At 37.2% G+C, this 15,216-nt stretch overlaps 1 protein-coding gene across 4 annotated transcripts in view; it reads right to left on the reverse strand.

The window, feature by feature from the left end:
• Positions 1 to 15,216, reverse strand: part of nbeaa (neurobeachin a) — a 790,167-nt gene that overhangs the window by 25,490 nt on the left and 749,461 nt on the right. For 3 of the 4 annotated variants that reach the window (XM_059964072.1, XM_059964071.1, XM_059964070.1), the window contains 3 exons: positions 13,009 to 13,098; positions 7,808 to 8,000; positions 5,437 to 5,508 (listed from right to left, as the gene is read on the reverse strand). In XM_059964072.1, the coding sequence (XP_059820055.1) occupies positions 5,437 to 5,508; positions 7,808 to 8,000; positions 13,009 to 13,098 (355 nt within the window). Of the gene's footprint in view, positions 1 to 5,436; positions 5,509 to 7,807; positions 8,001 to 13,008; positions 13,099 to 13,401; positions 13,465 to 15,216 lie in introns of all 4 variants that reach the window. The other variant, XM_059964073.1, reaches the window with a different exon arrangement.

Here is a 15,216-nt window from a genome sequence, read left to right on the forward strand (position 1 = left end):
TGGAGACTTTGATGACAGCCACATGATCTAGATTTTAGTGGATACGCAGATTGTTGTATGTCAGAAATGGGAGAGTGCCACTGGTATTATAGAGTTAGAAGGTCCTGTCCTCTCTCAGTATGTCAGCATCTCTCTTCCCACCACTAGTTCTCATGTAATCCACATGGTCCCCATAACTACCTGCTTCAGTCTGCAACCCCTCGGACTGAGAGACTGCAGTCACCAGTTGACCATTCATGACCCTGAGCTGCTTATAAACATCCATCACAGCCAAGTGCAGACCACCCAAATAGAAGAGAGGAACCTTTCACAAGCCTGGCTGCAGCTACAATTGCACACTGCAGAGAGGTATCCAGATGAGCAAACTCCAGTTGAACATTTTTCTATAAAGGGCAAATTAAGAATTTATTATAGAAAAGAACAGTACAGGCCCTACAGCCTATGGTGTTTTGCCAACCTCAAACTATTCCAAAGTCAATCTGTCCTTTCCCTCCCACATAGCCCTCCATGTTTCTTTCATCCACGAGCCTATGTAAGAGGCTCTTAAAAGGCCCTAATGGATCTGCCTCTATGACCACTCCTGGCAGTGCATTCAATGCACTTACCATTTCCTGCGTAAAAAAAGACCTAACTCTAATATCTCCCCTAGACTTTCCTCTAATCATCTCAAATTACGCCCTCTCATATTAGCCATTATCCATTTCAGACTTGGGAAAAATGCACTGGCTGTCCAGTCTATCTATGTCCCTTATACAACTACATTAATTCTCCTCTCTTTCTCCTTTGCTCCAAAGAGAAATTAACTAACTCACTCAAACTTTTCTCATAAGACATCTTCTCTAATCCAGACAACATCCTGGTAAATCTTTGAACTCTCTCTAAAGCTTTTACGTTGTGAAAGAGGGCTGTCACTGCCCTTGGGCAGCACTGCAATAATTTTACAACCTTGTAGTAACACACACAAACACATACAGGGAATAATAGCTAAGTTTATGAATACATAAATGTTTATTTGTTTTACGTTTGCTGTTTGTTAAGTGCTTCATTGGTCTGCTTGTCTGTTCATTTGTTTGCTGTTTGGCAGTTCTGGGTACGTTTCAGTGAAAGCAAGGCACTGCTTTAAGGCAGGCATTATTTGTGAGTTTGCAGCAGGGACATTCTATGAGCTACTGGGGAGGAGGGCTAAAGGTACAAAATGGGCCTCGGTGTATTCTCCAGTGTGACTGGAGATAGACCCTAAATTGTGGTAGGTGCTTGTGAACTAAGTTGAGGAAGGAGGTGAATATTGATTGATCTGTGTAAATATTTATCTTGTATATCTGTGTAGGTTTATATTATATTGTTCCTTCCTGTACAAATATTTTATGTGGACTTTGTGTGGGAAATTGGGAGCACTTAGTAAAATGCCTGCTTTTATGGCGAATCAAGTTTTATTCAAGAGACATACAGCCTATGGAATGCCTTTACATTACACACATTCTTCCAATAATGAGGCAACCAGAACTGAACACAATAATTACATTTAGAGCTACAGTGCAGAACAGGTCCTTCTGGTGCACAGAGCTGCACTACCCAGCAACCCACCTATTTAACCCTAGCCTAATCAGGGGACAATTTGCAATGACCAATTAACCTACTGACTGGTAGGACTTTAGACTGTGGGAGAAAACTGGAGCACCTGGAAGTCACAGGAAGGACATGAACTTTTTACAGAGGATGCTAGAATTGAACTCTGTATTCCGATACCTCAAGCTGTAATAGAATTGTGCTAACTGCTACACTAGTGTGGCACTCCACTGTAGTAGGATTATATGATCTGGCCTTAAGAAAGCACAGAATAGTTGAAGTAATTGCACACAATTTTGCCTGCTGAGCATACTGCCTGTGAGGAGTGGAGCATGAAACTACTCAGCATCAAGATGTGAGGTTCAAAACTGCAACCTGGCCAATGCAATGAATACAGATGATCACTGGCAACTGGCAGCATTTTTCCATATTTTGATAGACTGTTGGATCCTATGGTCTTACATCAATCTTGAGCCAGGCATTTTGGGGTGAGGTACTAAATGAATACTCTTTATTTGTATTCAGCTGATAAGAGTTTAGGGAGGGGGATATGGATAATCTGGTGGAGAGGGTCAGTATTAAGGAGTGGGTGGTGTTAGGTGTCATAGGACACATAAGGGTTGATAAATCCTTATGATTAGATGAGATCTATCCCACATTGCCATGGGAACGAAGGAAGGAGATTACAGAGAATTTTGCATCTTCATTCACCAGAAGACTGCAAGGAAGTCATAGTTTTTTTCCTTCATTTAAGCAGGAAAGCAAGAATAAGCCAGGTTACAGATGTTACAGGTCTTCTTTTGCTGGTGGGGAAATTATTAGAGAAAGTCCTAAGGGATATAATTTAGGGTCATTTTGAATAGCAGGGGCTAATCAGAAACATCAGCATGGCTTTTTGTGGGAGAAATCCTGCTTCTCTAATTAGTTTTTGAGATGGTAGCTAAGAAGACTGATGAAGGCAAGGCAGTAGACATTTTTCCTCATGAAAGGCTAGTCCAGAAGGCTGAATCACAAAGGATCCAAGACAACCTGGCTACTTGGATCCAAAATTGTCTCAGTGACAGGAAGCAGAATGCAATGGTGAAAGGTCGTTTTCTTCAATCAAAAGTCTGTGACCAGTAAAGCTGAACAGGGATTGACGCTGGGACCCAGTAGATGTATATAAAATTAGAAGGGACATATATCAGGTAGATGGTCAGAAGTATATAATCAAAAACAAGAGGCCCCAGGTTTTAGGTGAGAGCAAGGAGTTTTAAAGGAGATTTAAGACAATTTTTTAACAGAGAGTGGCTAATGTCTAGAACTTGCTGTCAGAGTCAGATAAAATCTCCAACTTTAAAAGATATTTAGACAGGCACTTAATTAAACATGGCATGGAAGAATACAGACCATATACAGCAATGGGATTAGAGTAAATGGGCAAAAAGGGTGGCATGGATGGGATAGACCAAAAGGCCTATTTCTGTGCTGTGCAGATCTATGATTCAATGTTGGTGGTGATATAAGATGTCTCTCTCTCTTCCTTTATCTGTTTGTTTCCATGGAAATACCACTGGGGGGGGGGAACAGTATGCAATCTTATAAAGGGAGAGAGAGATGGAAGGCCCTGCCTGTGAAGATAGCAGTCTTCACAGATAGTTCCTCAACACTGTGTCATTCTTACAAGAGTACCAAGGGATGGTAGGAATTTGTACCAGATTTATAGCACAGCAGCACTATGTAATAATGATCGCTATTAGCATGAATTCCATTAGCTTTTTCATTCCTGAGAATGCATTTTGTGTGATATGTGAGATATTAATGTGTTATGCACTCTATTGCCAATCCATATCTCAAAGTGTCATTGGAGGTGGAGGAGGAATTCTCATCCAGACACATCTTGCAACGGTGCAATACTTAGTCATAAAGGACAACATGGTGTACTTCCACAATAGGTACAAAAATTCTTTCTCAGATCCTCTCCAGAACTGTCACTCCTTATCCTAAGTCTACGTAGTTTCAGATGTCACTGCTAAGGAGAAAATTTCTTACTATCTTTTCTATCTATACCCTAAACAATTTTGTGCTTCTTGATCAGGTACACCGCCCCCCCCCCCCCCACCAACCTCCTTATTTCCTTATTCCAAATGGTCTCTTCTCATAATTGAAACACTCCATCCTTGGCAACGTCCTGGAGTATCTCCTAAAAACTCTCTTCAATGCAATCACATCTTTCTCTGTTATGTGGCAACCAGAAATTCCCATTCCAATATGTCTATCCATGGCCTCCACCACTGTCATGATGAGAGCACACTTAGGTTGGAGGAACAACACATTATATTCCATTTAGGTAGCCTCCAACATGATGGTATGGACATCAATTTCTTGATTTTCCGGTAATGCTCCCATTACCCTCACCACCATTTCCCATCCTCTTTTCCCTCTCTCACCTTATCTCCTTGTCCACCCATCGCCTCCCTCTGATGCTCCTCCCCCCTTTTCTTCCTTCCATGGTCTTTTATCTCTTTTACCAATTTACTTCCCAGCTCTTTACTTCATCACCTTCCACTTCAGGTTTCATCTATCACCTTGTGTTTCTCTCTCCCCTCCCTCCACATTTTAAATTTACTCCTTAGCTTTTTTTCTCCAGTCCTGCCAAAGAGTTTCAACCCAAAATATTGACTGTACTTGTTTCCTAAATGCTACCTGGCCTGCTGAGTTCTTCCAGCATTTTGTGTGTGTTGCAGTGAAATGCATCATTTGTATTAACTTCTATCTGCCATTGCTCTGTCTATCTTTGTCAACTGTTTGATATCATCCTATAGCCTAAGACCAATCTTCTCATTTGCAGTAACACCATCAATTTTTGTGTCTCCTGGGAACAATTCACACCTCCAAGTTATTTGCAAATTGTTAGTGCAGGTAACAAACAATAAGGGTTCTAGAACCAACTCCTCATGTGCTTCAGGGCATCAAAACAACCCAGCACCATCATCCCTTGCCTCCTGTTGTCAAGCCAGTTTTTGCTATAACTTGCAAACTTGTCTTGCATCCCATTAACACTAACCATTTGAACCAGTTTCACTTATGGGTTCTTGTCAAAGTTCTTACAGAAGCCTATGTAAACTACATCAACTACATTATCTCTTGTGTTAATGATCAACTAGACTGCCCTCATCAAAAAATTATAATTGATCAGATTAAATCTCTTACCAGCAAAGCATTGATGACTATCTCTGATTACCAAAGACCTCTGTAGCATACAGTTACAAATTTTCGGAACCCTCCCTAAACAATTTGCAAATTTTATTGAAGAAGATGAGACTGAACTGTACCTTTATTCAAGAAGGATACAACGGATAATTACAGGCCTGTGAGTCTTAAGGTCAGTGGTACAAAAATTATTGGAAAAGATTCTGATGAGGTATGATTAACCAACACTTGGAAAGGTAGGGGTTGTTAAAGTTAGCAAGATAAGAAGCTGAAGGTGAGATAGTACTGGGTTGTTTCAGTGACTAGAAGCTTTTGGCACAGAGATTCATGTACAATTCGAGTGCATAGATTCATTTGAATTGCTAAAAAAAGACAGTCCTTTTAAAGAACCGCTGGTTACAAAGAACATAATTTAATATCTGAAATTAAACTACAAAGATAATACTAAGATGAGTAATTTTATTGTTAAAACTCTGAATTAAAATTGTACGCCAAAATACTTTTGTTTAAGCTTATCAAAAATATTGACAAAACTCTTTTCATTTTCTAGTCAATTTATTAAATTTTGCTGTTATGTCTTTAAGTTACTGCCTTTGCCGTAAAGAAGCAAAAATTAAGAAAAAATCATAAAGATCTAATCTTAAATTGAAACACCATAATTAGCTACAATGGATTTACCAATCAATGGATCCATTTCAATTGGCAAATGATGGGCCTGTTCCAGAGAGTATCCTGGAGCTCCCCTAAGACCTGTAGAGAAATAATCAGAAGTGTCTTACAATGACTGAACTGACTTTATTAAGTTCTAAAATACAGTTGCCATTGCATTAGTAATATTATTAAAAGTAATTAACACAAAAATTGCATCTGGATGCAGATTTTAGAACTCGTGTTCTCAACTATTTCACCTTTTACTTCCAAGAGCATTCTTAAAGCATTTCTTTGGCCAAGCTCTCAGTCACATTACCTAATTAATATCTAATTCTTTGGCTACCTACATTTGTTTTCTTTTAAACCGCATCAAGCAATTTAGGTTTTTTTCCTCTACATTACTATGTAAATGCCCATTGTATTTAAGGGTTTATTTAATTGACCAATGCAAATTGTGTTTCAGTGGGCTGAAGCACTCTCTAACATAACTTGTTTGTAACTGTGAACATGATGACATCCATTTGTTTCGTTGACTGTCAGCACATTTTGGTGAAAAGGACCTCACAGAGCCCATAATTATGGAAACTATTTCACATGCAGACAAAACAACTTTTTTAAATATATCAAAGCACTAATTGGGAATTTCTCAGAACAAGGAGTAGATGGTTATCTTCATCACCTGTTGGTAATCTGACAATCATATGGAACGTTCTTTATTAAACTTGTCTGCTTTCCATTCACTGGAATCGATAGAATTACAATCTGACTCTCAGGATGCCTGCCAGGCAATAAAGATCAAATTTATTTCATAGTCCTTTACCCTTATTTACAGAATTTGGCCACTAGAATAATTGTGGCATTGAAATTAGTTTCACTTTTCTCGGGTCAGTGAACAGAATATTGAACTAAAAAGTATCTCCAGATCCCCTGGGATGAGAGCCTAAATGGGAAATAGAAAAAAAATGGCAGAGAAACCACTCTCTTTTTTGTAACTTTTAAAAAGTTTTTCGCCTCAAATAATATAATTCACTTACTATTACATATACACTACTTCTCTATTTACTAATAACAAAAATAGCAAAGGATCTGGCTGAAAAGAAAAACCAGGCAAAATTAGTTACAGCTTTATATTTAAAGCCAATATATTACTAATAGTCCTTCTGAAATACCAACAGGTTTCAGACACATGTAATTAATAATTCACTGTTCATCAACTATTCAGGCTTTCAAGTTAATGCAGTATTTTATGAATTTGACATTATTTGGATCTTTGATAAATGTAAGTTTTGCTTGTAGTATATTATTAGATTTCTTATTAAATATTTCTATTTAGCAAATGGCTTTGAAAATTAGCCTTAAAACTGTTAAGTGCTTAAAAAAATGCTGCAGCACCACAGGCAAATTTCACAAATAGGATAAAAAGTTTAACATTAATGAAATTGCATACCAGCTGTCACTTAGAAACTATATGTACTTTATAAGTTTACATACTCTACATGTTGCTACCTGAGTAGACTAAAATGATCAATATCTACTTATGATGAAAACTAAGTTCTGGAATGTACAGTGGCAAAAAGGAACAGTACATTTTTCTTAAACTATTGAAATAATTCATTGAATTTATTGCTACTTAATCAAGTCATCTTCTAACTTAAAAGGGTAAAAGACATGAATTACTATTTGCAGGAACTATTAATAACAATTATAGCCTTCAGACATATTTGTGTGAAGCCTGGACGGGACAGTGTTGCTACTTTAAATGCTGTTTTAATGATAGTTTGAATATTAAAGAGTATCACAGATGATCACATAAATTAGTAACATTTTATTAAAATAAAACCAAGCCTACTGTAAAATTATACAAAAACAGCACACAGAACATATCATGTATTTTGTAATTGTCAATCCAAAGGTATAAATCAACAATACTGGAACAATGGCTTGCAGTCTATAACAACCTATACAAATGGTGGAAGACAGTAATAATCTCCTATCTCATCACGTATCTATTTTGCTACCCATTTAATAATTTATTCCACCCTGTGAAAACAGAAAATAATCAGGAAGTAATTGAGGAAGCTATACTCACTGCTATTTAAGAAAACATGAAAAATATATTTATCACATATATACTTACAAAATAAAGTTATTTCATATGTCAAATTCTAATAAAATGATTATTTGGAAAGTTCTGAATTCAGTGCTGATCAGAAATTTGTATCATACCAGTCTGGGGAACAAGATGTAGACACACTCAACCATTGCGCAACCATAAAATCACTGTCATTTTTTTGTTATCCTTTGCACTGAATGTCAGGAATACTGAAAACAGCAGTGATAAAAACAAAATTTCACACCATGAATATTAAAAATATTCAAAGATAGTGTTTTCACTTACCTACTGTGTTATGCCACCTATTCACAGCAAACAGCCTGCTACAGGTCACAGTGACCACAGCAGGGGTGCTTAGGTGAGGCAGCGTGTTAGCTGCCACATGGGTAACAGGGGAGTTGGATGGAAATTTTAGCACCATTATAACATCTTGCTGCATCTGATCCTTAAACATGAGTGGGCTCTGTGGAAGGAAACACTGTTGAATAGAAACAAAGAGGAGAAAACAGAAGAGGCAAAAGGGAAACACAATTAATGTGAAGGTCTGGTAAAACAGGGAAAAAACAGTAGGTAAAGTATTTACATGCATCAGGATAACGTACTGCATTTTTGGTAAAACAAACATCACCTAGATCTAAGTGGTTTAGAACAATAGGATAGGTATTAAGGGTTCATGTTGGGAATGGTTTTATGAGGTGGTGCAGAAGGAGTTTTAGGTAAAAGAAACATTCAATACAACCTTTTAAGTTAATTCTATTAACAAATAATAAAACAAAAAATAGATTTAAAATAAAATTTTGCATTTGCCCAATACAGTTAAACGTCAAAAAATGGAAACTTGAAATAGAAAACAGAAGAAAATGTTAGAAACAATCAGCAGGTCAAGGAACCTCAATAAAAAATGAAATAGAGTTAATGTTTTAGGTGGAAGAGCCTTTGTCAGAAGAGGCCCTGTTCTGCTGTACGGTCTTCAATCGGAAACTCTGTTTAACTCTGTTTCTCTTTTCACAGATGCTGCTATATCTGCTGAGTGTTTTTATCACTTTCTGTTCAATTTAGAGTTAAATGAATATTGTTTCAGTAAACCAGCTATGAAGATCATAATTATTTGATACGTAACAGTATTAAAATATATAATGCAATATAACTGTTTTCATGATAGTGAAGTTGCTATCACCTATACAAAGCCTGCAAATAGACATGTACTGCCAATTATTGTGTAACACGATGCTGCAAAATATCTACTTTCTTCCGTGCACTCTCAGCACAATTCTACTCTTAGGATGCTGGAGGAGCTCCAAATCAAGCAGTAAACTTTATACGTCTGGTCCTGGAAGCCAGAGATTGTGGAATTCCCTGTTGGGATGGTTGAAGGTTCCATTGAAGGTAACAGGCATGTGAGAGACCCTGAAGTTCGTGCTTCCTTTCACTTTCAGCAAGGTCAATGGCAAAATTCATATATATATGCTCAATCAGGACATGCCATCAAATTTTATGGGCTTATAATGCTAACTCTTCAAAGTACATAATATAAAACTAAAGGCTCTCCAGAACTAAAGCCTTTTCCGAGATATACATCAGCCCTGCCATTGCCTCTCTCTCTTTCAATTTTGGCAAGACAATTTGGATCTTGTTGAAATTATTGCAGAAAAATAGCAGCTTCAGTTTGAGTTGGTTTAGTTTTTTGAAATAATACTTTCATTGCAATGATTGAAAAATGTAATATAATATCATCATGAGTATAGAGTATAGGCCCTAAATGATTTCAAAGGCAATTCTCTACAGCAATCTACTCATTTATTATGCAGTAAAACTCTATTAATCTAACATGCTCAAGATTTTGGTGTTGGACTCACAGATTTTCCAAGCTATTGAATGTTATTTCAATTAATACTGTACACAACTATAATTTGCCTTATTTTTAAGATGTTAGTGCAATAATACATTCTCCAATAAACGTAATAAATTTAGAGGGAGGATTCTGATATGTTGAAGAAGGCACAGGAATCAGGCCCAGTGTGCCAGATGCTGAATCACCAGGATTTCAAATAATCAGCTGCTGGTTGTTTAAATCAGATGACCAGCAAGGACAAATGGTTTATCTGTATAGCTATATCCTCAAAGGGTATCAGTTGACATTTATGGCCACAAAGCAATAGGCATGCCTGGAAAGTGTAAACTCAATGTTCCCTTTAGGCACAGAAAGAGTCCTGATCTTCCTTGTCCAAAAGAATTAAAAAATTATTACCTCTTATCTTTGAATTCTCTTCAGTCTATTTAAAACAAGCAAAACATAACTAAAGATCCTCAGCAAAGACCTTTTATTTTTAGCTGTGGTTCAATCTCTCATTAAAGAATGAGATTCTAGCTCCATTTATTTGAGATATGATTTTATATTTTAGTTGGTCAGATTTGGGTCCTAAACTATTGGGACCCATCTTTATCTTACATGCAAAAGAAGTTCCTATTCTAGTTTGTGTGCTAGTGAGGATAATCATAATTGTGTGTAATACACACAAAATGTTGGTGGAACACAGCAGGCCAAGCAGCATCTATAGGAAGAAGTACTGTCGACGTTTCGGGCCGAGACCCTGAAAGAAGAGATAGTAAGAGATTTGAAAGTGGGAGGGGGAGGGGTAAGTCCGAAATGATAGGAGAAGACAGGATGGGGAGGGATGAAGCTAAGAGCTGGAAAGGTGATTTGCAAAAGGGATACAGAGCTGGAGAAGGGAGAGGATCGTGGGACGGGAGGCCTAGGGAGAAAGAAAGGGGGAGGGGAGCACCAGAGGGAGATGGAGAGCAGGCAAGGAGTGATTGTGAGAGGGACAGAGAGAGAAAAAAGAGAAAAAGAAAAAAAGGGGAAAATAACTAACAAACAAACAAACAAATACATAAATAAATAAACAATGGGGTAGGGAGGAGGGGCATTAACAGAAGTTGGAGAAATCGATGTTCATGCCATCAGGTTGGCGGCTACCCAGACGGATAAGGTATTGTTCCTTCAACCTGAGTGTGGCTTCATTTTGACAGTAGAGGAGGCCATGGATAGACATATCAGAATGGGAATGGGATGTGGAATTAAAATGTGTGCCCACTGGGAAATCCTGCTTTTTCTGGCGGACAGAGCATGGGTCCCATTCCTATTCCATCCGGATGATTTGTGGATGAGATCATGATTGGAGGTGTAGTGGACAGTGAGGAAGACTATCAGAGCTTGAAGAGGTATCTGGACCAGTTGGAAAAATGAGCTGAAAATGGCAGAAGAATTTAATGCAGAGAGTGGGAAGTGTTGCACTTCAGTAGGATCATTCAGGGTAGATCTTACACAGTGAATGGTAGGGTACTGAAGAGTGCAGAAGAACAAAGGGATCTGGAAATATAGGCCCATAATTCATTGAAATTGTCGGTACAGGTATGTAGGGTTGTAAAGAAAGGCTTTGGCATATTAGCCTTCATAAATCAAAATATTGAGTACAGGAGATAGAATGTTATGTTGAAGCTGTATAAGATGTTGTTGAGGCCTATTTTGGAGTATTGTGAGCAGTTTTATTCACCTACCTACAAGAAAGGTATAAATAAGATTAAAGGAGCACAGAGAAAATTTAAAAGGATGTTTCCAGAACTGGAGGACCTGAGTTATAAGGAAAGGTTGAAGAGGTTAGGGCTGTATTCCTTAGAACATAGGTGACTGAGAGGAGATTGAATAGAGGTATACAAAACTATGAGGGATATAGATAGGGTAAATGCAAGCAGGCTTTTTTCACCAAGGTTGAATGGGACTATAATCAGAGGTCATGGGTTAAGATGGTGAAAGATGAAAAGTTTAAGGGGAACAAGAGGGGAAACTTCTTCACTTGGAAAGTCATGAGTGTGTGGAACAAGCTGCCAGTGCATGTGGTGCATGCAAGCTTGGTTTCAATATTTGGATAGGTACATGGATGGTGGGGATATGGAGGGCTATGGTCTGGGTGCAGGTTGATGGGAGTAGGCAGTTTCAACTGTTCGGTACGGACTAGATGGGCTGAAGGACTTGTTTCTGTGCTGTATTTTTCTATGTCTCTTTGACTCTATTATGCTCACTGCCCTCTAAGGGTTCCTTTATCTTAACTCCCTCGCATAAATTCCGGTTCATTGCACTACAACCAAATCCAGAATAGCTGATCCTCTAAGGGCTCAACCATGAGCTACTCTGAAAATCCATCACATAGGCATCCTACAAAGTTCTTCTCTTGAGATCCAGCAGCAACCTAATTTTCCCAATCTCTCTGCATATTGAAATCCCCCATGACTATTGTAACATTGACTTTTTGACACATATTATCTATTTCCTGTTGTAATTTGCAGACCACATCTTTACTACTGTTCAGAGGTCTGTATATAACTTCCATCAGGGGCTTTTTACCCTTGCATTTTCTTAGCTCTACCCATTATGATTCTACACCTTCCAATCCTATGTCACTTCTTTCTAATTATTTGATTTCATTTCTATCTATAGATTCTTAAAACAATTCTGAGAAACAGACACTTGAAATGAATGCCATTTTTTGAATTCTTTCAGTATCGTCTTTTGTTTATTTTACATTTATTATTATCTTCATATTTTGTGCCATAATTTGATTGTACTGCTTGCATTACAGCAGTTAGGAGACCTTATTTAGTTCTTAAATTGTTTTTTTTTTAAATTTATTATGCCTAGGCATAATCTGTTTTGTCAGATCTCTGAATTTTTAAAAGTACCGATAATCCCAATTTTAGTTACTGTGCATTTGCCTATGCTTTCACTTTTGACTATTTATTCTTTTTACTATCACCTCTATTATTGTGAGTCTTAATGTACGGGTATTTATTTCTGTTACTTCAGGCTGTCAGTGACTGTTTAGCAGACACAGAAACTATATATTTTTTGTCTTTTTGTACATAGTCCATCTCCAGTAATTCTCCTTTCCACTGCATCTCATTGTCTCTCAAGCCTATGATCAGAAGCTGCTTCCATCTACAGGTAATTATTTCCCTTATAAAATGTATTTGCCACCTCCATTTCTCAGTCACCCGCTTCAGTTTTACACAATCCGGCACTGCTCTGAACCAGGCTTGTGTAGTAGCCTTCATTGAATATTGCAGGGGAGAGATGGAGGTAAGGGTATGAGGAAGCTTCAAAGGGGGAAGAAAATGACAGTGTATATTTAGTAAGAGAAGTGTAGGTCTGAGAATACCTAGGTGAAATGAATGGAAAGGAAATCATATTAAATAAAGCTTTGACACTACATACAAACTTATCTGCCCTAGTATCTTATGAGAAATTCAAATCTATAGTATGCTTTTATCAACTAAACTTATTGTTCTCTTAATGAATGAATTTATGACAACCGGATATGATTTTCAAGCGACTTTTTTCATTTTGTGCAAGTGTGCCATTCTCATCTACTGCAACCCAGCATTTTATTTTTGAATCAAGGTATGTAGATTCGAAACACATAGTTTCTCACCAAGTGCATGGCAGAGCTTCGGGGTGGATGTGGCTCAATAAGCAACTGAGATGGCATTTGTCCAAGGTTCTGTATGTGTACCTCCATGGCCTGAGGGAAAAAAGAATGACTGTCATGATCAATATGCATCAAAGAGATGGGTCAATGCTCTTTTGACAATGCAAGCGCATACTAGATTGGCTAAGATTTCTGGAAGTTCATACAAATGTGCTCCTTTTGCAATCTGTAAAATTATGCTACTTGTTAGTTGTGGTCAATACACTTTTCCTGCAACATGCTGAGATTAATTCTTTCTTTACATTCGCATTAGGATTAATAGTTAAAATGTTAAATGGTGATGACATGCAGTAAAATTTCAAACTATTTAAATAGTAATGCTTTCGACCAAAATACCTTTACAAATTCTGATGTAAGGAGAAAGGTATAAGGATCTTTAATGAAATAAGATTCAGAGATCTTAAAAAAAAAGACAAAATAGTCACAAGCCAAGAGCAATAATCTTCTTGCAAAAATGCAATTCATGGTCAAGAAATCATTTAAATCCTCACTAAAAATAATTCTGACATCCAAAACAAAGTAGCTAACACCTCTATAGAGAAAAATATACATTCATTTATTTTTGATAACCAAAATGGCAAAGTTGCTCATGTCACATTCTACATTAACACCTTATTTAAATAGATGTAGCACTCTAATTCTCACATGAAATAAACTGGTGATAAAAAAGAAAAGAATCTTGTGTAATTAATTATTACATAAACTACCAATTATCCCCTACTGTGGAAAATTGAGAAATAGCTGGTTTCACAGTGGAGACAAGTCAGTCAGCAGAGCACGGATGAAATGCCATGGACTGTCAAGTAAGAAGAAAATTCCTTCCAGCTATTTTTATTACCAAGAGGAGAGGTAGTCAGTAATTTGTTCATTTTGAATGGAAAGTCTGATCAGAGCAAATGGGATTAAAAAGCATTATAACCATAGAAACTCTGCAGGCTTTGACAAAACAGCACAACTAATACCAACAGCACAGTTCAATTTTAAATAAAGTTAAGTATTAAAAAGGAAACTGTAATTTCATCACGTCAATTATTCCTCTCAATTTGTTGAGGCTGTAATTAGTCCATCAAAGAGCTGAGAGTGCTGGGTCGATGGGGAAGAAGAAATATAAATTGTAATAACAAAGAACTAGACATGGATTCAATATAGATCCCATTACTGCAGGAATTACTGGATTCTCTTGAGAACAAAAGATTCTATACATTGCCACGAGTTAGCAGTATTCCTATACTAAAGACTTTGAATATTGTATCATTTGAGAATCCTCAAAACAAATCTGTAAACTGCAAAAATCTAGTTTCTGTTCAGCCAATGAGAAAATATCATTTAGCCTGCTGCCAGAACCTGGTGTCCAGCATTTTAATACTTACTGAGGAGTGAAAAATAAATATTGTGTGCACCATATGGTGAATACACTCTGTGGGAAACATGTTTTTGTTTCCTCTTTTATATCCAAACATAATGATTCAGTCTGGAAAGTGAAATATTGTTCTTTCAATTTGCCTCACCCTGTGGCAAGCCTGGCTTAGACAATGAGCAGATACATGTTTATAGAGAAAAATAACAATCATCCCAGCCCTTCCACTTACACATACTGAATAAGAGATGGTAGAAGCCAGGAGCAAAATCAAGCCGCGCAGGTCAATCAAGGGTGCTACAGAGAAATTTGAGTATCATTTGCAGATACTAATCTGAACCACTAGACAAACCTACGGTCTTCAATTGTACCCAGATTAGTATTTGTTGTGCAATATTTTTGATTTATTTCATGTAAGCATTTGCTAACCAGTATGTTCGGCCAAATCAAATTCTTGTGGGATAACATTACTGAGAATGTATTATAGTAATTTTAATGCATACATACATCACATGAATGCTGGGAAAACAAAGGGACTACATCTTGCTGGATAACGTTATTGTTTCCAAATGGAACTGCTGTGTTTAGCTGTTCAACAGCAGTATATTCTGGACTTATACACATGTGCTGTCAAACATGAAAATAATTTATAGGACCAAATCTGTCAGTGTGCTTCAGGACTGGATTCTACATGGGATCAAGTGACAGAGCCCAGTCCTGCTAATGTTTCCCACCAATACTTTGGGGAAATCACCTTTTCGATCCAGTGCCAATTTACTCTCCATTGATTTCAA

The sequence above is a fragment of the Hypanus sabinus genome, chromosome 3, assembly GCF_030144855.1.
Source record: "Hypanus sabinus isolate sHypSab1 chromosome 3, sHypSab1.hap1, whole genome shotgun sequence".
In the NCBI taxonomy this organism is placed as follows: Eukaryota; Metazoa; Chordata; class Chondrichthyes; order Myliobatiformes; family Dasyatidae; genus Hypanus; species Hypanus sabinus.